The sequence below is a fragment of the Silurus aristotelis genome (assembly GCF_946808225.1).
Source record: "Silurus aristotelis genome assembly, chromosome: 10".
In the NCBI taxonomy this organism is placed as follows: Eukaryota; Metazoa; Chordata; class Actinopteri; order Siluriformes; family Siluridae; genus Silurus; species Silurus aristotelis.
The window spans coordinates 27,217,562-27,232,381 of record NC_139583.1 but is presented as its reverse complement, the minus strand read 5'-3'; the positions used below and the strand labels follow the sequence as shown (position 1 = coordinate 27,232,381).

The window sequence follows — 14,820 nt, the reverse complement described above, 5'->3', positions numbered from 1 at the left end:
TAGGTGCTCCAACAGGGAAAATATTTCTTAATTATTTTTTTGCATTACATATTTATCTCCCTCTCAGGCACTTTGCAGGAGCTGACCTCTCACACAATGATCCACTGGGCTCAGGAGTCCTTCATTCAAAACCCAGAGCTAGTACGAATGATGTTTAGCTTGCTGCACCGACAGTATGACTCTCTTGGCGAGTTGTTTCGAGCTCTACCCAAAGCCTATGCCATCAACGCCGTGTCCGTGCAGGACACCATGGACCTGCTCGAGTGCCTGGGCCAGATCCGCTCACTTCTGATCGTTCAGATGGGTCCTGAAGAGGAGACACTTATGATTCAGAGCATTGGGTTAGTACTGCTACATAACATACAGTGAAATTCATGACCAATGCAAAAATCTCTCACTTCACAACGGAAGTAGTTCATGTCCGTGCTTGTATTTTGTTTTGCAGGAACATCATGAACAATAAGGTGTTCTACCAACATCCCAACTTAATGAGGGCTCTTGGCATGCACGAGACCGTTATGGAGGTCATGGTCAATGTGCTCGGAGGTGGAGGAGACTCAAAGGTGTCCTAAAGGCACAATTATGGAATTTGGCTTAATGTATTTGTTTTGTGAATAGAATAGATTTTTGACTGATGTATGACTCTTTCCAAAAAAGGAGATTCGATTTCCCCAGATGGTGACGAGCTGCTGCCGCTTCCTTTGTTATTTCTGCCGTATCAGTCGTCAGAACCAACGATCCATGTTCGACCACCTTTCATACCTGCTTCAGAACAGTGGCTTTGGCCTTGGTAAAAATATGAAAAATATATTTATTGTGTGTGTGTGTGTGTGTGTATGTGTGTGTATGTGTGTGTATGTGTGTGTATGTGTGTGTATGTGTGTGTATGTGTGTGTATGTGTGTATGTGTGTATGTGTGTATGTGTGTATATGTGTATATGTGTATATATATATATATATATATATATATATATATATATATATATATATATATATATATGTGTACAATATGTCTAAACGTTGCTTTTTGTTTAGGAATGCGTGGATCTACACCCCTGGATGTGGCTGCAGCTTCATGTATCGACAACAACGAGCTGGCTTTAGCACTGCAAGAGCAAGATCTGGAGATGGCAAGATATTTTTGCATGCGTTAAGGGAATCAAACAATCAATCAATCAATCAATAAAAAGGCTCAAGGTTTGAATCTCCTCCAATAGGTGGTGACATATTTGGCTGGGTGTGGCCTGCAGATGTGCCCAATGCTACTCTCTAAAGGCTACCCGGACATTGGGTGGAACCCCTGTGGCGGAGAGCGCTATCTGGACTTTTTACGCTTTGCTGTGTTTGTTAATGGTCCGTTGTTTAATTTTAGTGAATAAAATTCCAGATTCTGTAGCATTAAAATAATAGCATTTATTGTCAAATTTATTTAGCAAATTCCAAATAGCCATTAGGTCTACTACTTATACTTGAATGCTTTCTTCTGATTGGTCTGAAGGTGTTGATTAAATCTCATATGCCTGAGGATAACATTATGCCTTCCTTTGCAGGTGAGAGTGTTGAAGAAAACGCTAATGTGGTTGTGCGTCTGCTTATCCGTCGTCCCGAGTGCTTCGGTCCTGCCCTGAGAGGAGAGGGTGGAGCTGGGCTGCTGGCTGCAATGGAGGACGCCATTAAGATCTCCGAAGATCCAGCCAGAGATGGACCAACCCCGAAGAAAGACAGGCGCTTCATGTATTTGTTATTTATTCGCTTGTTTGTTTTTATTATTTAATACCGTTTATATAAAAAAAACTGCAATTTAAAATGAATCAATAATCTGATTGTTTTAGGTTTAGTGGAGAGGAGCAGCCTGAGGAGAATAGGGTGCATCTTGGGAATGCCATCATGTCATTCTACTCGGCACTGATTGACTTGCTGGGTCGCTGTGCCCCTGAGATGCATGTAAGTCGATTATAATGTGTAGGTTTTGCTGAATTTTGTGGACATTTGGTAATTTTTTTTAAGTCATTTTAAGGACAGAATTGTAAATATTGTTTTGGTCTCTGTCTACAGTTGATCCAAGCTGGCAAGGGTGAGGCACTTAGAATCAGAGCTATCTTGAGGTCTTTGGTTCCTATTGAAGACTTGGTGGGAGTCATCAGTCTTCCTGTGCAGATCCCAACCTATGGAAAAGGCATGTTATCAGTATGCAATATACAATTTTAAAAAAAATTACCGTTCACAAACTTACGATTTCTTTCCTTATGTTTTTTTTTTATATTTTTGAACTCATTGTACCTTTTGCAATCTTTATCCTTTTCATAGATGGTCAGATTGTTGAACCCAAGATGTCTGCAAGTTTTGTACCAGATCACAAGGCCTCCATGGTGCTGTTCCTTGACAGAGTGTATGGCATTGATAACCAGGACTTTCTGTTGCATGTACTAGAAGTTGGCTTCCTACCAGACATGAGGGCCGCAGCCTCTCTGGACACGGTGAGTCGAGTGACAGAGGGACACAAGTACATGAATAGCAATTACTGTCCCGGTTATAGTAATATAATGTATCTAAGTTATGGAGTTGTATCAAAAACAGTTCCACAGAATGTATGTTTTGTCTAGACCAGTGTTTCCTGATCCTGTACCACCATGCTGCACATTTTGTTTTGTTTTTTTCTGATTCATCTTATCAGCTGTTTGCCAAAAAACACTAATATCGAGGACCAAAACTGTGACTAATACAAATAAAGTCAATAGGTTTCTAACATTAAAATACAATTTGGTAAAAAGACACGATCATACAGTATCATATATTATTTTTGCACCAAATATATGGGAAAAAAAACATGTAATACTACCATAGAAAATTATTATTTTTTGAGCCTGGAGAAATTGTAATTTCCAAAACACTGTTCCTATATATAAGCCGCAATGAAATACGTGATGTTATTTTAAGGAACAAGTAATTGTGGTTCTGTTTCTAGGCATAGACAAACTCGCTTCCAACCAGATGTGGGGGCAAAATTATTTCGCAAAGATAATTAAATGTGTTTAATCTTTTTTTTAATGGGAGGTTGAGAATGATTTGTACATTGTGGTAGGAGAATGGAGGAATGGGGGGTGGCAATAGAAATATTGCCTAGGGTGCCAGTAAGGCTAGAAATGTCGCTGAGTACTTGAAATACTCATTCTTCAGCAGTGATTGTTTGGCTTATTTAATAAAAATCTTTTTTTTGTGTTTTTGTGGTCTGTTTATTCTTTAGGTGGCATTCAGTACCACAGAGATGGCGCTGGCACTCAACCGTTATCTATGTTCAGCCGTACTGCCACTTCTGACTAAGTGTGCTCCACTGTTTGCGGGTACGGACCATCGTGCCATCATGATCGACTCCATGCTGCACACCATCTACCGACTGTCTCGTGGCCGAGCACTCACCAAGGCACAGCGTGATGTCATCGAGGAATGCCTCATGTCCTTGGTCAAGTGAGTTAAGCTTCTGTTCTCAACATTACTCAGCATTTCACACAATCACCATTTTTAAGTGGAAGGCCATCAGGGTCAGAATCTATATTAGAATCTGGCTGTGGCTACAGTGAAACATTGTGAGACATTAGTTTTCTTGCTTTAGTAATGACATTCATTCTCTCTGTCTGAGATTCCTGTATGTGATGCAGCGCTCTGTTATACTTCGTTTCTCTATAATATTGATGTTTCTATAGCCGTGGCATCATAATTATGGTATTAAGAGGTGAATTGATTTAGGTAGGACACAATTGAAGGCCTAGGTTTAAAATGCATAGCCCACCACTGATATTTACTGTGTCTCAGCAAACAGTGGTCATGAAAATGTCAGGTATAACATTCAATACACTCAGAAAGGTTAAACCTTTCACACACGATTGCTGTACAGGCTTTTTTTCACTTGGGTGGCTTTGTTTTCAGGTATCTGCACCCATCAATGCTGCAGCATTTGTTGCGGAGACTGGTATTCGATGTGCCAATTCTCAACGAATATGCTAAGATGCCTCTGAAAGTATGGGCTCTCGTTTTATTGCTCATTCTTACACATTGGCACTTGTTTACTCTAATGATTATATATGAGGTGACTATTTTTCTTATTTCAGCTGCTGACTAATCACTATGAGCGATGCTGGAAGTACTACTGCCTACCAAATGGCTGGGCTAATTTTGGCACCACATCAGAGGAGGAGCTGCATCTCTCACGGAAACTTTTCTGGGGAATTTTTGAGTCTCTGGCACACAAGGTAAGACACGTAAGCATAAAAGTTTATAAAAGGTAATACACTGTGAGTTGCACAACTGCTAAGACAAGCATATTGATTGTTTGGACAGAAATTCGATGCAGAGTTGTTCAAGATCGCCATGCCATGCATCTGTGCCATTGCCGGTGCCATTCCTCCCGACTATGTAGATGCCAGTTATTCTGCCACAGAGAAAAAGGCTACAGTTGATGCTGAGGGCAACTTCGATCCCAGACCTGTAGAGACTACTAAGTGAGTATTTACATGAAAACAAACAGTAAAAAATGTTCTGAAATAAAAAATTTAAAAAAGGTGAAACTCTTCGTATGTTTCTTATGGGTGCAGATTTCTCCCCAGTCCAAAGACATGTTGTAGGCTGATTGGCATTTGCATATTGCCTGTGGTGTTTGAGTGTGTGTGCACCCTGTGAGGGGATGGTATCTTCTGTACAGTGTGCTCTGAGTTTCCTGAGATAGGCTCCAGGCTGCCCTGCAACCCTTTGAAGGATAACCCGTATAAAAGATGAATGTTGGCAATTAGAGGTTGACCGATTCATCGGAATGGCTGATTAAAAGAGATCGATAGTTGATTGATGTTAGGTTTATGGATGTGGTGATGGAAGACATGCAGGTAGTTGGGTTGAAAGAGGCAGATGTAGAGGACAGGTGGGTATGGAGACCGATGATCCACTGTGGTGAACCCTAATGGAAGACGCCGAAAGAAGAAGATAGTTGATTGCTGGTACTATTGGCAAAAATCCATACCAATAGTTTTTCCTGGTTGCGCTACACAGTATGAGAGCGGCTTCTAAAGCTGAATCACTTATACCATGTGCTGTTTATTTGAAATTTCTTTTTAGTTTATTTTCGATGTAACTGTTTATATTTAACCAGAGTGTTACTTTTGTTTCAGTTTGAATGCATGGCTTTTATTTTTCTTCATTGTTAATAAATATAATTATTATTAATTATATTAAATATTCATATAAAATAATAATTTTTATTTAATTAAGCACATTTTCACGATTCAGTACTGTTTTTTTTTTTTTGTAGTAAAGCTTAGTACTATTTTAAATGTAGTGTAATTTTTTTGGCCGATTATTCGGCAAGTAGCTAGCTATGAGTATCTGTAAAATCCACTTTTACCTCTATTGGCAATACAAAATCACATAAAACTTTCCACAATCTTAATACATTCTACAAATATAGGTGTTTAGCACACTGTTTTTATTGCTGGTCTCTGCAATACTTATTGTATGTTTATTATTAGTAAGTTTTGAAAAAATACGCTTTTCCCTCCCTTACATTCTTACCCCTAGAAAATATCAAATCATTTCATCTGCTGAAGTATATTTTGCCTGCTTGCTATTTTACAGCACCATCATACCAGAGAAACTAGATGCTTTCATTAACAAATTTGCAGAGAATACTCACGATAGGTGGGCCTTTGAAAAGGTTAGTAACCACAAATTTTACTTTAACTGATTTTAAAATACCTAATTATAAAAATTTATTGTATTACATATATAAACTGTTTTCTGTGTTTAGATCCAAAATAACTGGACCTATGGAGAGACGCTGGACGAGATTGCGAAAACCCATCCAATGCTCAGGCCTTATAAAACCTTTTCTGAAAAGGTCTGAAGTAATTCAGCTTGTGTATTATTTTCATACATATTTATCATCAAAAGAACATTTGATAAATTCTTTGATCATCAGGATAAGGAGATCTACCGCTGGCCCATCAAAGAATCTATTAAAGCCATGCTGGCCTGGGAGTGGACTTTAGAGAAAGCTCGAGATGAGGGTGAAAAGATTGAGAAGGCTGCCACTAGGAAGATTTCTCAAACTGCTCAGGTAACCTTCTAAAATAAAAACACACAAAAACAAAACAGTGATATATAAAGCCTAAATTTGGGTGTATTTGTGCATTTCACAGGCAACTTATGATCCTAGTCAGGGATACTCACCTCAACCTGTTGATTTGAGCACCATGGCTCTGTCCAGAGAGCTGCAGGTATGTGATGGGATCAAGAGATATTATTTATAGACAAACAGAGAGACAGACATTGTCTTTGGCTTGCAATTGCACAAAGAACTTTCTCTGTTTGGTTCCATCTCTAGTCTATGGCAGAGCAATTGGCTGAAAATTACCACAATACCTGGGGTAGAAAGAAGAAGATGGAGCTTCAGGCCAAAGGTGAGGTCTAGAAGAAACAATCATAGAATCATAACTAATCTCATGTAGAAGCACAGATAGTCCCTGAATTACGATGGTTTGACTTTTCGATGGTTCAGCTTTCATTTTTATATCTTACGATGACGATAGCGACGCGTCAAATTAGTAAAAATTGTTTTCATTTTGTGTGGGGGGGTAAACATATCGATATGATACGATGGGAAGCTGTCAGGATGTACGATCTCCCGCCTTGTATGATGGCTTCCTCTTACCAGCGACAGAATTCAGTTGTCTCGATGTTTCAGCACATAATTTTCTGTGTTTTTGGTGGATGCAATTTTAGCTCTTGACTTCTTTTTATCTGTGTCACCGGACACTAAAACAGAGAGTGCGTCTTACCACTGATTTCGTCATTGTGAACTGGAGCTTGTTCATTTGCTCGCTGCCACATACATATATACTGTACATTTTATACATTATGGTATGGTACATTTCCCTGTTTTGCTAAATTATGTACTGTAATAGATTATTAACAAATGACAGTGTACTATACCATACTAATCACCATTCTTTAGAACTCCTGGGTAGTTCATGTCTCAGCTAACGATATTTTCAAATCACAATAGGACCATCAAAACACATTTCCATCGTAAATCAGGGACTACCTGTATTCTTCAGATTTTCTACTTTCCAATTCTTACAAACATGCTGTATACTGTCAAGTCTATTCTAAAAAAAAGTATTTGTATTTCTATTGCTCCAAAATTTGTACTAGGAAATAAAGTATAACTTCAAACAAACTTTTGGTGCAAAATTGTGTTTCTTAGTTAGAATACAGTGTGACAAATATATTAAAAAGTTATTTCTTACTGTTCTGATCTTTACTGATCTGACATATACACTCTATCCCTATTTAATACTCATACTCTCTATATTGTTTTACATTGTATTGTTTTGCATAGTCTGTTTTGTCTTGTCTTGTCTGTTTTGTCTTCTGTAGTCCAAGCTAAATGTATAGTGTTACTAACAGCTGGAACCAAATTTCTTGTGGGTGATAACACACTTAGCTAATAAACCTGATTCTGATTCTGATTCTTTGTGATAACTGATTCACTGGTCCCAGTATTTAACATTTTGCCAAAAAAGATAATTGCAAATTATTTAAGAATAATATTCAAAATACTAATCTTAACTTTGTGTTCTTATAGGTGGTGGTACTCATCCTCTGCTTGTTCCGTATGACACTCTGACGGCCAAAGAGAAAGCCCGTGACAGGGAAAAAGCCCAAGATTTACTTAAATTCCTCCAGTTTGAAGGATATGCTGTTACTAGGTACAACAAAACAGTCAGTGTTGTGCGAGATAACGGGCATTTTTTTAACAATGTAATATGCGTTTAATTTAAGATGTGTTGCCTTATTTAATCTGTGTACCTTTTGTTCAGAGGCTTAAAGGATATGGAGCAGGAAATCTCCTCTATTGAGAAACGTTTTGCTTATGGCTTCCTTCAGAAGCTGCTGAAGTGGATGGAGATCTCTCAAGAGTTCATTGCACATCTGGGTTAGTCTCTGGTAACACTCGATTGTGATCACATACTAAACTTTGTTTAATATCTGTTGTGATATGTGTGTGTGTGTGTGTGTGTGTGTGTGTGTGTGTGTGTGTGTGTGTGTGTGTGTGTGTGTGTGTGTGTGTGTGTGTGTGTGCGAATCCAGAGGCTGTTGTGAGTAGCGGAAGAGTCGAGAAGTCCCCCCATGAGCAGGAGATCAAATTCTTTGCCAAGGTAACAAAGATTTTTAGTCTTATTCATATGAAAACACACTCAATCTTGATTGTGTCATTTTTAAAGATGTATTTCTTGTCATCTTTTTTCACTTTTAGATCCTGCTGCCTCTGATAAACCAGTACTTTAAAAACCACTGCCTCTACTTCCTGTCCACTCCTGCGAAGGTTCTGGGAAGTGGTGGTCATGCCTCCAACAAGGAAAAAGAGATGATCGCCAGGTAACCTTCAACTGACAAGATCCTAAAAACCAAAGTGCATAAAACCGCACAGTATAACGCATATTTCGGATTATAATGATCTCTAATGACTATGAATGTACTATAAAAACTATTACATGACAAAGATGCATCCGCTCCTTGGATTCTCTTTCCTGCCTCTGGTACTCCATGTCCCAATGGCCTCTCTTTTTTCTGTCTCCTCATTGTTTTACTGGACCATGTTAATTTCTTCCCCTTTGTTTTCATGCTCGAAAACTTCATCCTCTTTCTTCTCCTCCTCCTTTTTTTCTTTCATCTCTCCTTCCTTTTCCCTCTCCCTCTTTGTTTCTCTTTCTCCATGCCTTAGTATCTTCTGTAAGTTGGCTGCTCTAGTGAGGCACAGAGTTTCCCTCTTTGGTAAGAAAACCTGCGTAAGGGTTTGATGCCACCAGCCATCTCTCTTATCCTAATTCATACTAGCTTCCGTTTTTGCTTTTTCCTCCTCACCTGTTTCCGTTTCTCTCCTTTAAAAAACACCTCCTATCTCACACCCTCTCATTGTTGCTGTGGCCTTGCTGTGATTTGCTATGCTTTGCTTAACTCTTTGCAGCACAACGCTGAGTTGAAGATTAAGTGATGATAACATCACATTTTTATAACTAAAAAAATATATAATTATATATAATCTTACACAATGAACAACATACAGTCAGCTCCAGTTTTCTTTGCCGTATTCAGCATGTGCTTTTTCATTGCAACCATTGTGACTGTAGTCATTTGTTGAGTAGTTACTTTACACCAAAGTTTTATTCCACAATTATTTAATAGTAATAGTTAATAACACCCTTATCCCTGATTCTGATTTAGTACTAGTCAGAAACTGTACTTAATTATTCATACTCATACTCACAAAAAAGCGACGAGTAGTAAAAAAATTATATTAGTCAGTTCCAGGCATTTTCTGATCATTTGACTGTCTAAGTAAGGTACTTGTTTTAATAATAATTATAATATAATCATCATCATCATAATTTGTAATTATTCAGCATTTTTCGTACACCAAAGCTTAGTGACCTGGCATGAATCTACACATTGTACTGCCAGCTGTTTCCTACTAATCAACAATTTACTTTTGACACACTAATAGCTCCACTAATCCTTATTTGTAATGAGCAGTAGGAATAATGGTTCTATGAAATAATAACTCTGGATAAAATCTTCAATGTATAAGACCTAATAATAGACCCTGTATATTTGACTTCTCTTTATCGCATGTAATGTTTACAGGAACTGACGCTTCAGCTGTAGTAAACTGCTTACACATCCTCTCACGTTCACTGGATGCCAGGTAAAGTTGAGATTAGTTTTACCATTATTATTTCTGTCATTCACTGTTAATGGTTAAGTTAATTCATTAACTTAACCATGGACGTCCCATTGACCCATATTTTTCTATTTAAAATAAAACAAAACTGACTGTGTTTATGTAGATTGACAATTTAATACATCTCCACATTTGCTTATTTATGGCATCTTGTTATCCATTCAGCCAATCAAGAAGCAGAACAATACATACAGTCTTTCAGATACAGGTCAAGAGCTTCAGTTAATGGTTTCATCAAGCTTTAGAATGGGGAAAATGTGATCTCTGTGACTAATTATCTGCTAATCTTTGGGGATTTTTACAAAAGCAGGATATACAATTTTAACAGATTGGTCCAAAATAAAATAAATAAAAACCACAGAGCACAAGAAGTTCTCAAAACATTTCCATGCAAAACTAAAGAAAAAAAACATTTTCTGATGTGTAGAAAATTGTCAAACATCGAAATACAAACAAGAAGCTTTGAACTCATTTCCTCTCTCTGCAGAACGGTGATGAAATCTGGACCAGAGATTGTCAAAGCAGGACTTCGTTCATTTTTTGAGAGCGCTGCTGATGACATTGAGAAGATGGTTGAGAATCTTAAACTGGGCAAGGTGTCCACCAAAAATCAGGTCAGATACAGGAAGAGGATTCTTCTCTAATAAAAATTACTGTATGGAAATAAAAAGAATTGACATAATACATATCACAGATGATCTGTCTCACTAGCATATTCTTCTGCCATTCCAAAGGTTAAAGGTGTGTCCCAAAATATTAACTACACCACCGTTGCTTTACTGCCAGTACTGACGTCACTTTTCGACCACATCGCCCAGCACCAATTTGGTGATGATGTCATCTGTAAGTGTTCCCACATATACGTTCCAGGAATGTGTATTCTTAGTAATTAGCTGTATTAAAGGACATACTAACCTATTGTCTTTTTTCTTTCTTTCTTCTCAGTGGATGACTTGCAGATTTCTTGCTATCGTCTTATGTGCAGTATCTATTCAGTGGGTACAGTTAAGACCCCTCATGCTGAAAAGTGAGTAACATCAAGCATGAGGAGATGTTGGAAATGTGTGTGTGATACTGTATTAAGTATTGATGTGTGCGTTTTCTAGGCTAAGGCCCGCTCTTGGCGAGTGTTTGGCTCATTTGGCTGCTGCCATGCCAGTGGCATATCTGGAGCCCCAGCTCAATGAGTTCAACGCATACTCTGTCTACACGACGAAAACACCAAGAGAGAGAGCCAGTGAGTAGCTGTCTTCCTGTCTAATATCAATCAGCAAAACGTGTGCTTAGACTATTCTTTTTTTATTCTAAATAGGATTTTTTTGTTCTGTTGTATTGCGATTAGAATATGAATTTATGAGATTTGCCAATCATTGCTTATGATATATATATATATATATATATATATATATATATATATATATATATATATATATATATATATATATATATATATATATATATATATATATATATTCAATCTGTTATGGACAATCACAGTCAATCAGATCACTCAATACAGTATAGAATCAACATGGTATCTACCCACCAATATGTACATTCACCTGAATAATTTAGATGCATAGAAGAGTTGAAATTATTCTACAATAATATTAATTTTCCATCTCACTACACAAAAAATAACGGAGCATTGAGAGCAAACATTTTTTGTCAGCTTTTAAATAAAGACTCTAAAATCATTTTCACAAACATTTGATTATCTAATTAATTTTTTATTTTTTTTTATTGACCTGCAAATAATTAAAACAGTCAAATCATTTGAAAAATAAATGTGAAGGACCAACATGCTTGAGTTCCATGCAATTTAAAACGATGAACATTTATGAAAAAAAGCTGCAAAAACTAACCCTGTCTCTGATTCCTTGTTGTTCAATTAATGATCTGTGCAATTTTTTTAATTCATCCAAAATCCAGATGCAATAATACATAAATTGTTACATTTATTAATAAATTGTTTACATGGTGAACAGACAATCTTTACATTGAGATTTCTTGTATTCTTGTATTTTAGTTTTAGGTCTCCCGAACGAGGTGCAGGAGTTGTGCTTGGACATCCCACAGCTGGATGTGCTCATGAAAGAGATTAACGACCTGGCAGAGTCTGGAGCTCGTTACACGGAGATGCCGCATGTGATTGAGATCACACTGCCCATGCTATGTAACTACCTCCCACGTTGGTGGGAAAGAGGGCTTGAAAACTTCCCTGAGCAGGAGGGTCAAATCTGTACTGATGTCACTTCTGAGCACCTCAACCAGCTTCTGGGCAGCATCATGAAGATTGTGGTCAACAACCTGGGCATCGACGAGGCCTCCTGGATGAAAAGATTGGCTGGTTAGTATGGAATAGAGAGTTAATTATGGTTGGCTTGGAAATATTTGCATCACATAACCGTTAATATAACTGTCTTCTAAATTCCAGTGGCTCATGGGAGAGTTCTGGTATTAGAGTCTGGAGTTATACTTCATCTTCTGTCCTATTTTTGGCCTAAGGGGCCATATCAGATTATATATGATGTGTTCTCATGTACTAAAGCCAGTTACAGCACTATATTAACATGTTGTTGATGTCTATAAGCACATACGTTTTCTTTTTCTTCTCAGTATTTGCCCAGCCCATTGTTAGCAGGGCCAAGCCAGAGATGCTAAAGTCTCACTTCATCCCCACAATGGAAAAGCTGAAGAAGCGCTCAGGGAAGGTAGTTGCTGAGGAGGAGCAGTTGCGTATGGAGGGAAAGACAGAGGTGGACAGTGAGGAAGGAACGATCCGAGATGAGTTCGCTGTCCTCTGCAGGGATCTGTATGCCCTCTATCCACTGCTCATCCGCTATGTGGACAACAACAGGTACTGATCGAGGAGCCTGCTTACACTAAAAAAGTCGATGGCAACATGGCCTGATAAATTTTCTATTTATGGAAATATTCTCAAAAAGCCTGTATAAGAAAGGACATCTAAGGATTGGATTCCTTTTGTTTCCTTTGTATTTTGTTAAATAGACAATGATGTGCATTGACACATTTGTATTTGTGTTTTTTAAGTATTTTATGGAACCATGACCCTGTTGTTTGGGGAAGGTGGTAGCTCAGTGGTTAAGGCTTTTGGTTACTGATTGGAAGGTCGGTGGTTCAAGCCCTGGTATTGGCAAGCTGCCACCCAATGCGCTTAAAGCTCAGTGCTCCAGGGGCGCTGTATCCTGGGAGACTTTGGGCTCTGACCCCAATTTCCTAACATTGCTGCCATATGTGAAGGAAGAATTTCACTGTGCTTTAAAGTACATATGACAAGTATAAAACTTCTTTCTTTCTTTTCTTTAGATAAGATTTTCTTACTAACACCCTAGTACAGGTGTCATATTGTTTTCAATTGTATTTCTATAGCGCTTTTCACAATGGACATTGTCTCAATATTGTGGTAGGTGTAGCTCAGTAGTTAAGGCATTGGACTTTTGATCCATGATTGGACTTGTGGCTGGCCGCCACAACAACCTGAGACTTCTGGGCCCCTGAACAAGGCCCTTAACCCCATAGCTGCTCAGTTGCATGAATGAGATAAATGGAAGTTGCTCTAAATAAGGGCATCTGCCAAATTCTGTAATATTTACATATACATATTATACTGTAAATACAGGCAAGAAAACAGAGCACTGTATCAGCGAGTGACACAAACTTCTTATTGTGTGTATTTGAAGGGCGAGGTGGCTAACCTGCCCTGATCCTGATGCTGAAGACCTGTTCAGGATGGTTGGAGAAGTTTTCATCTTCTGGTCGAAATCTCATGTATGTCTTCATTCAGGCACATTTTTAAACTTACTTTAGTGTTACAAATATTCATCTGTCAAACTACTGTCCCGTTGTTTGTTTGTGCTTTGCAGAACTTCAAGCGTGAGGAGCAGAACTTCGTAGTGATGAACGAGATTAATAACATGTCTTTCCTCACCGCTGACAGCAAGAGTAAGATGAGCAAGGTGAGGTTTCATCTGAACATAATTAATTGCGTAACAATCCTTTACTTAATAGGACTAGACATGATGACAAAACTGTACTAAAATGCTGCATGTCACAGAAAAATTTAATATTTATGATATTTATTTTCTCATTTTGCTATTTTTTATTAAATTTTTGTAGATAAAAACAACAAAAAAAAAATTAACCATGCGGTTGCCTTGCATATATATTCACCCCTTTCTAAATATTGAAGTGTGGGTTAGGAGAGTCAATAAAGCAAACATTTTTACACATGAAATAATTAGACGTCGATTCATGGGGGTTTGTCGATTATTCGGCACCGATAGTTAATTGCTGGAACTGTCGGAAATCTATACAGCTATTTTTTGCATGTATTGCTATAGTGGCCCAGAAGTTCTGCTGTCATTATGAGAGCGGCCTTTAGAGACGAATCACTGAAGCCACCTGCTGTTTGTTTTTATACTTAAAACTGCGTGCTGCCCGGAGAGCGCACAGTGCACAGAAAGCATTATATTATATGTATTTATATCTTAGTGTTTGTACATAATATTCGCCTAATGCTGTGAAATTCATCCAAAAATGTATGTACTTCTGGTAAAATCTGTGATTAGAGAAAAAATAGTTGGATGGGTCAAAATTTATACAATTAAAATAAAAAATGTTCATAGAGCACCATTATATATTTTTATTCAAAATAATAAAATAATAGTGTACAAATATGAATCTGCATAGAGGAGGCCATCTAGGAAAAATCAGCAGATGAGGTAAAGTGTTCATTAGTCAAAAGATCAAAAGGGTAACAGGGGGTGCATATTCATGCAAGGACATATTTGCTAAATTTGCCATTTTGTTAGCAACATGAAATATTATCTAGTCTATGTATTGTGAATTACTTGTGACAATACGGTTTTTCTTTCCCTATATTACCTCTAATACAGTTCTTTTTGTCTCTGAAATTAAGCTAACCCACTATTCTATGTAAAAGTTACCTAAAAAGCAGCTTAACCAAAAGGGTTTGTTTTTTTTGTCATCATCTGTTTGCTTTATTTTGA

At 37.7% G+C, this 14,820-nt stretch overlaps 1 protein-coding gene across 24 annotated transcripts in view; it reads left to right on the top strand.

Annotated features, from left to right (window-relative positions):
* LOC310732374 (ryanodine receptor 1-like) overlaps positions 1 to 14,820 on the top strand; it is an 88,367-nt gene that overhangs the window by 42,019 nt on the left and 31,528 nt on the right. For 19 of the 24 annotated variants that reach the window (XM_083552783.1, XM_083552770.1, XM_083552775.1 and 16 more), the window contains 32 exons: positions 68 to 341; positions 446 to 563; positions 658 to 790; positions 1,036 to 1,130; positions 1,218 to 1,353; positions 1,551 to 1,734; positions 1,833 to 1,944; positions 2,056 to 2,176; positions 2,308 to 2,477; positions 3,245 to 3,465; positions 3,925 to 4,015; positions 4,107 to 4,247; positions 4,336 to 4,496; positions 5,620 to 5,698; positions 5,792 to 5,881; positions 5,963 to 6,100; positions 6,183 to 6,260; positions 6,368 to 6,443; positions 7,631 to 7,754; positions 7,866 to 7,981; positions 8,137 to 8,204; positions 8,303 to 8,424; positions 8,771 to 8,820; positions 9,691 to 9,751; positions 10,275 to 10,401; positions 10,522 to 10,630; positions 10,733 to 10,814; positions 10,894 to 11,024; positions 11,817 to 12,137; positions 12,407 to 12,647; positions 13,492 to 13,579; positions 13,675 to 13,767. In XM_083552783.1, the coding sequence (XP_083408909.1) occupies positions 68 to 341; positions 446 to 563; positions 658 to 790; positions 1,036 to 1,130; positions 1,218 to 1,353; positions 1,551 to 1,734; positions 1,833 to 1,944; positions 2,056 to 2,176; positions 2,308 to 2,477; positions 3,245 to 3,465; positions 3,925 to 4,015; positions 4,107 to 4,247; positions 4,336 to 4,496; positions 5,620 to 5,698; positions 5,792 to 5,881; positions 5,963 to 6,100; positions 6,183 to 6,260; positions 6,368 to 6,443; positions 7,631 to 7,754; positions 7,866 to 7,981; positions 8,137 to 8,204; positions 8,303 to 8,424; positions 8,771 to 8,820; positions 9,691 to 9,751; positions 10,275 to 10,401; positions 10,522 to 10,630; positions 10,733 to 10,814; positions 10,894 to 11,024; positions 11,817 to 12,137; positions 12,407 to 12,647; positions 13,492 to 13,579; positions 13,675 to 13,767 (4,151 nt within the window). Of the gene's footprint in view, positions 1 to 67; positions 342 to 445; positions 564 to 657; positions 791 to 1,035; positions 1,131 to 1,217; positions 1,354 to 1,550; positions 1,735 to 1,832; positions 1,945 to 2,055; positions 2,177 to 2,307; positions 2,478 to 3,244; positions 3,466 to 3,924; positions 4,016 to 4,106; positions 4,248 to 4,335; positions 4,497 to 5,619; positions 5,699 to 5,791; positions 5,882 to 5,962; positions 6,101 to 6,182; positions 6,261 to 6,367; positions 6,444 to 7,630; positions 7,755 to 7,865; positions 7,982 to 8,136; positions 8,205 to 8,302; positions 8,425 to 8,770; positions 8,821 to 9,690; positions 9,752 to 10,274; positions 10,402 to 10,521; positions 10,631 to 10,732; positions 10,815 to 10,893; positions 11,025 to 11,816; positions 12,138 to 12,406; positions 12,648 to 13,491; positions 13,580 to 13,674; positions 13,773 to 14,820 lie in introns of all 24 variants that reach the window. The other 5 variants (XM_083552785.1, XM_083552788.1, XM_083552781.1 and 2 more) reach the window with 1 other exon arrangement.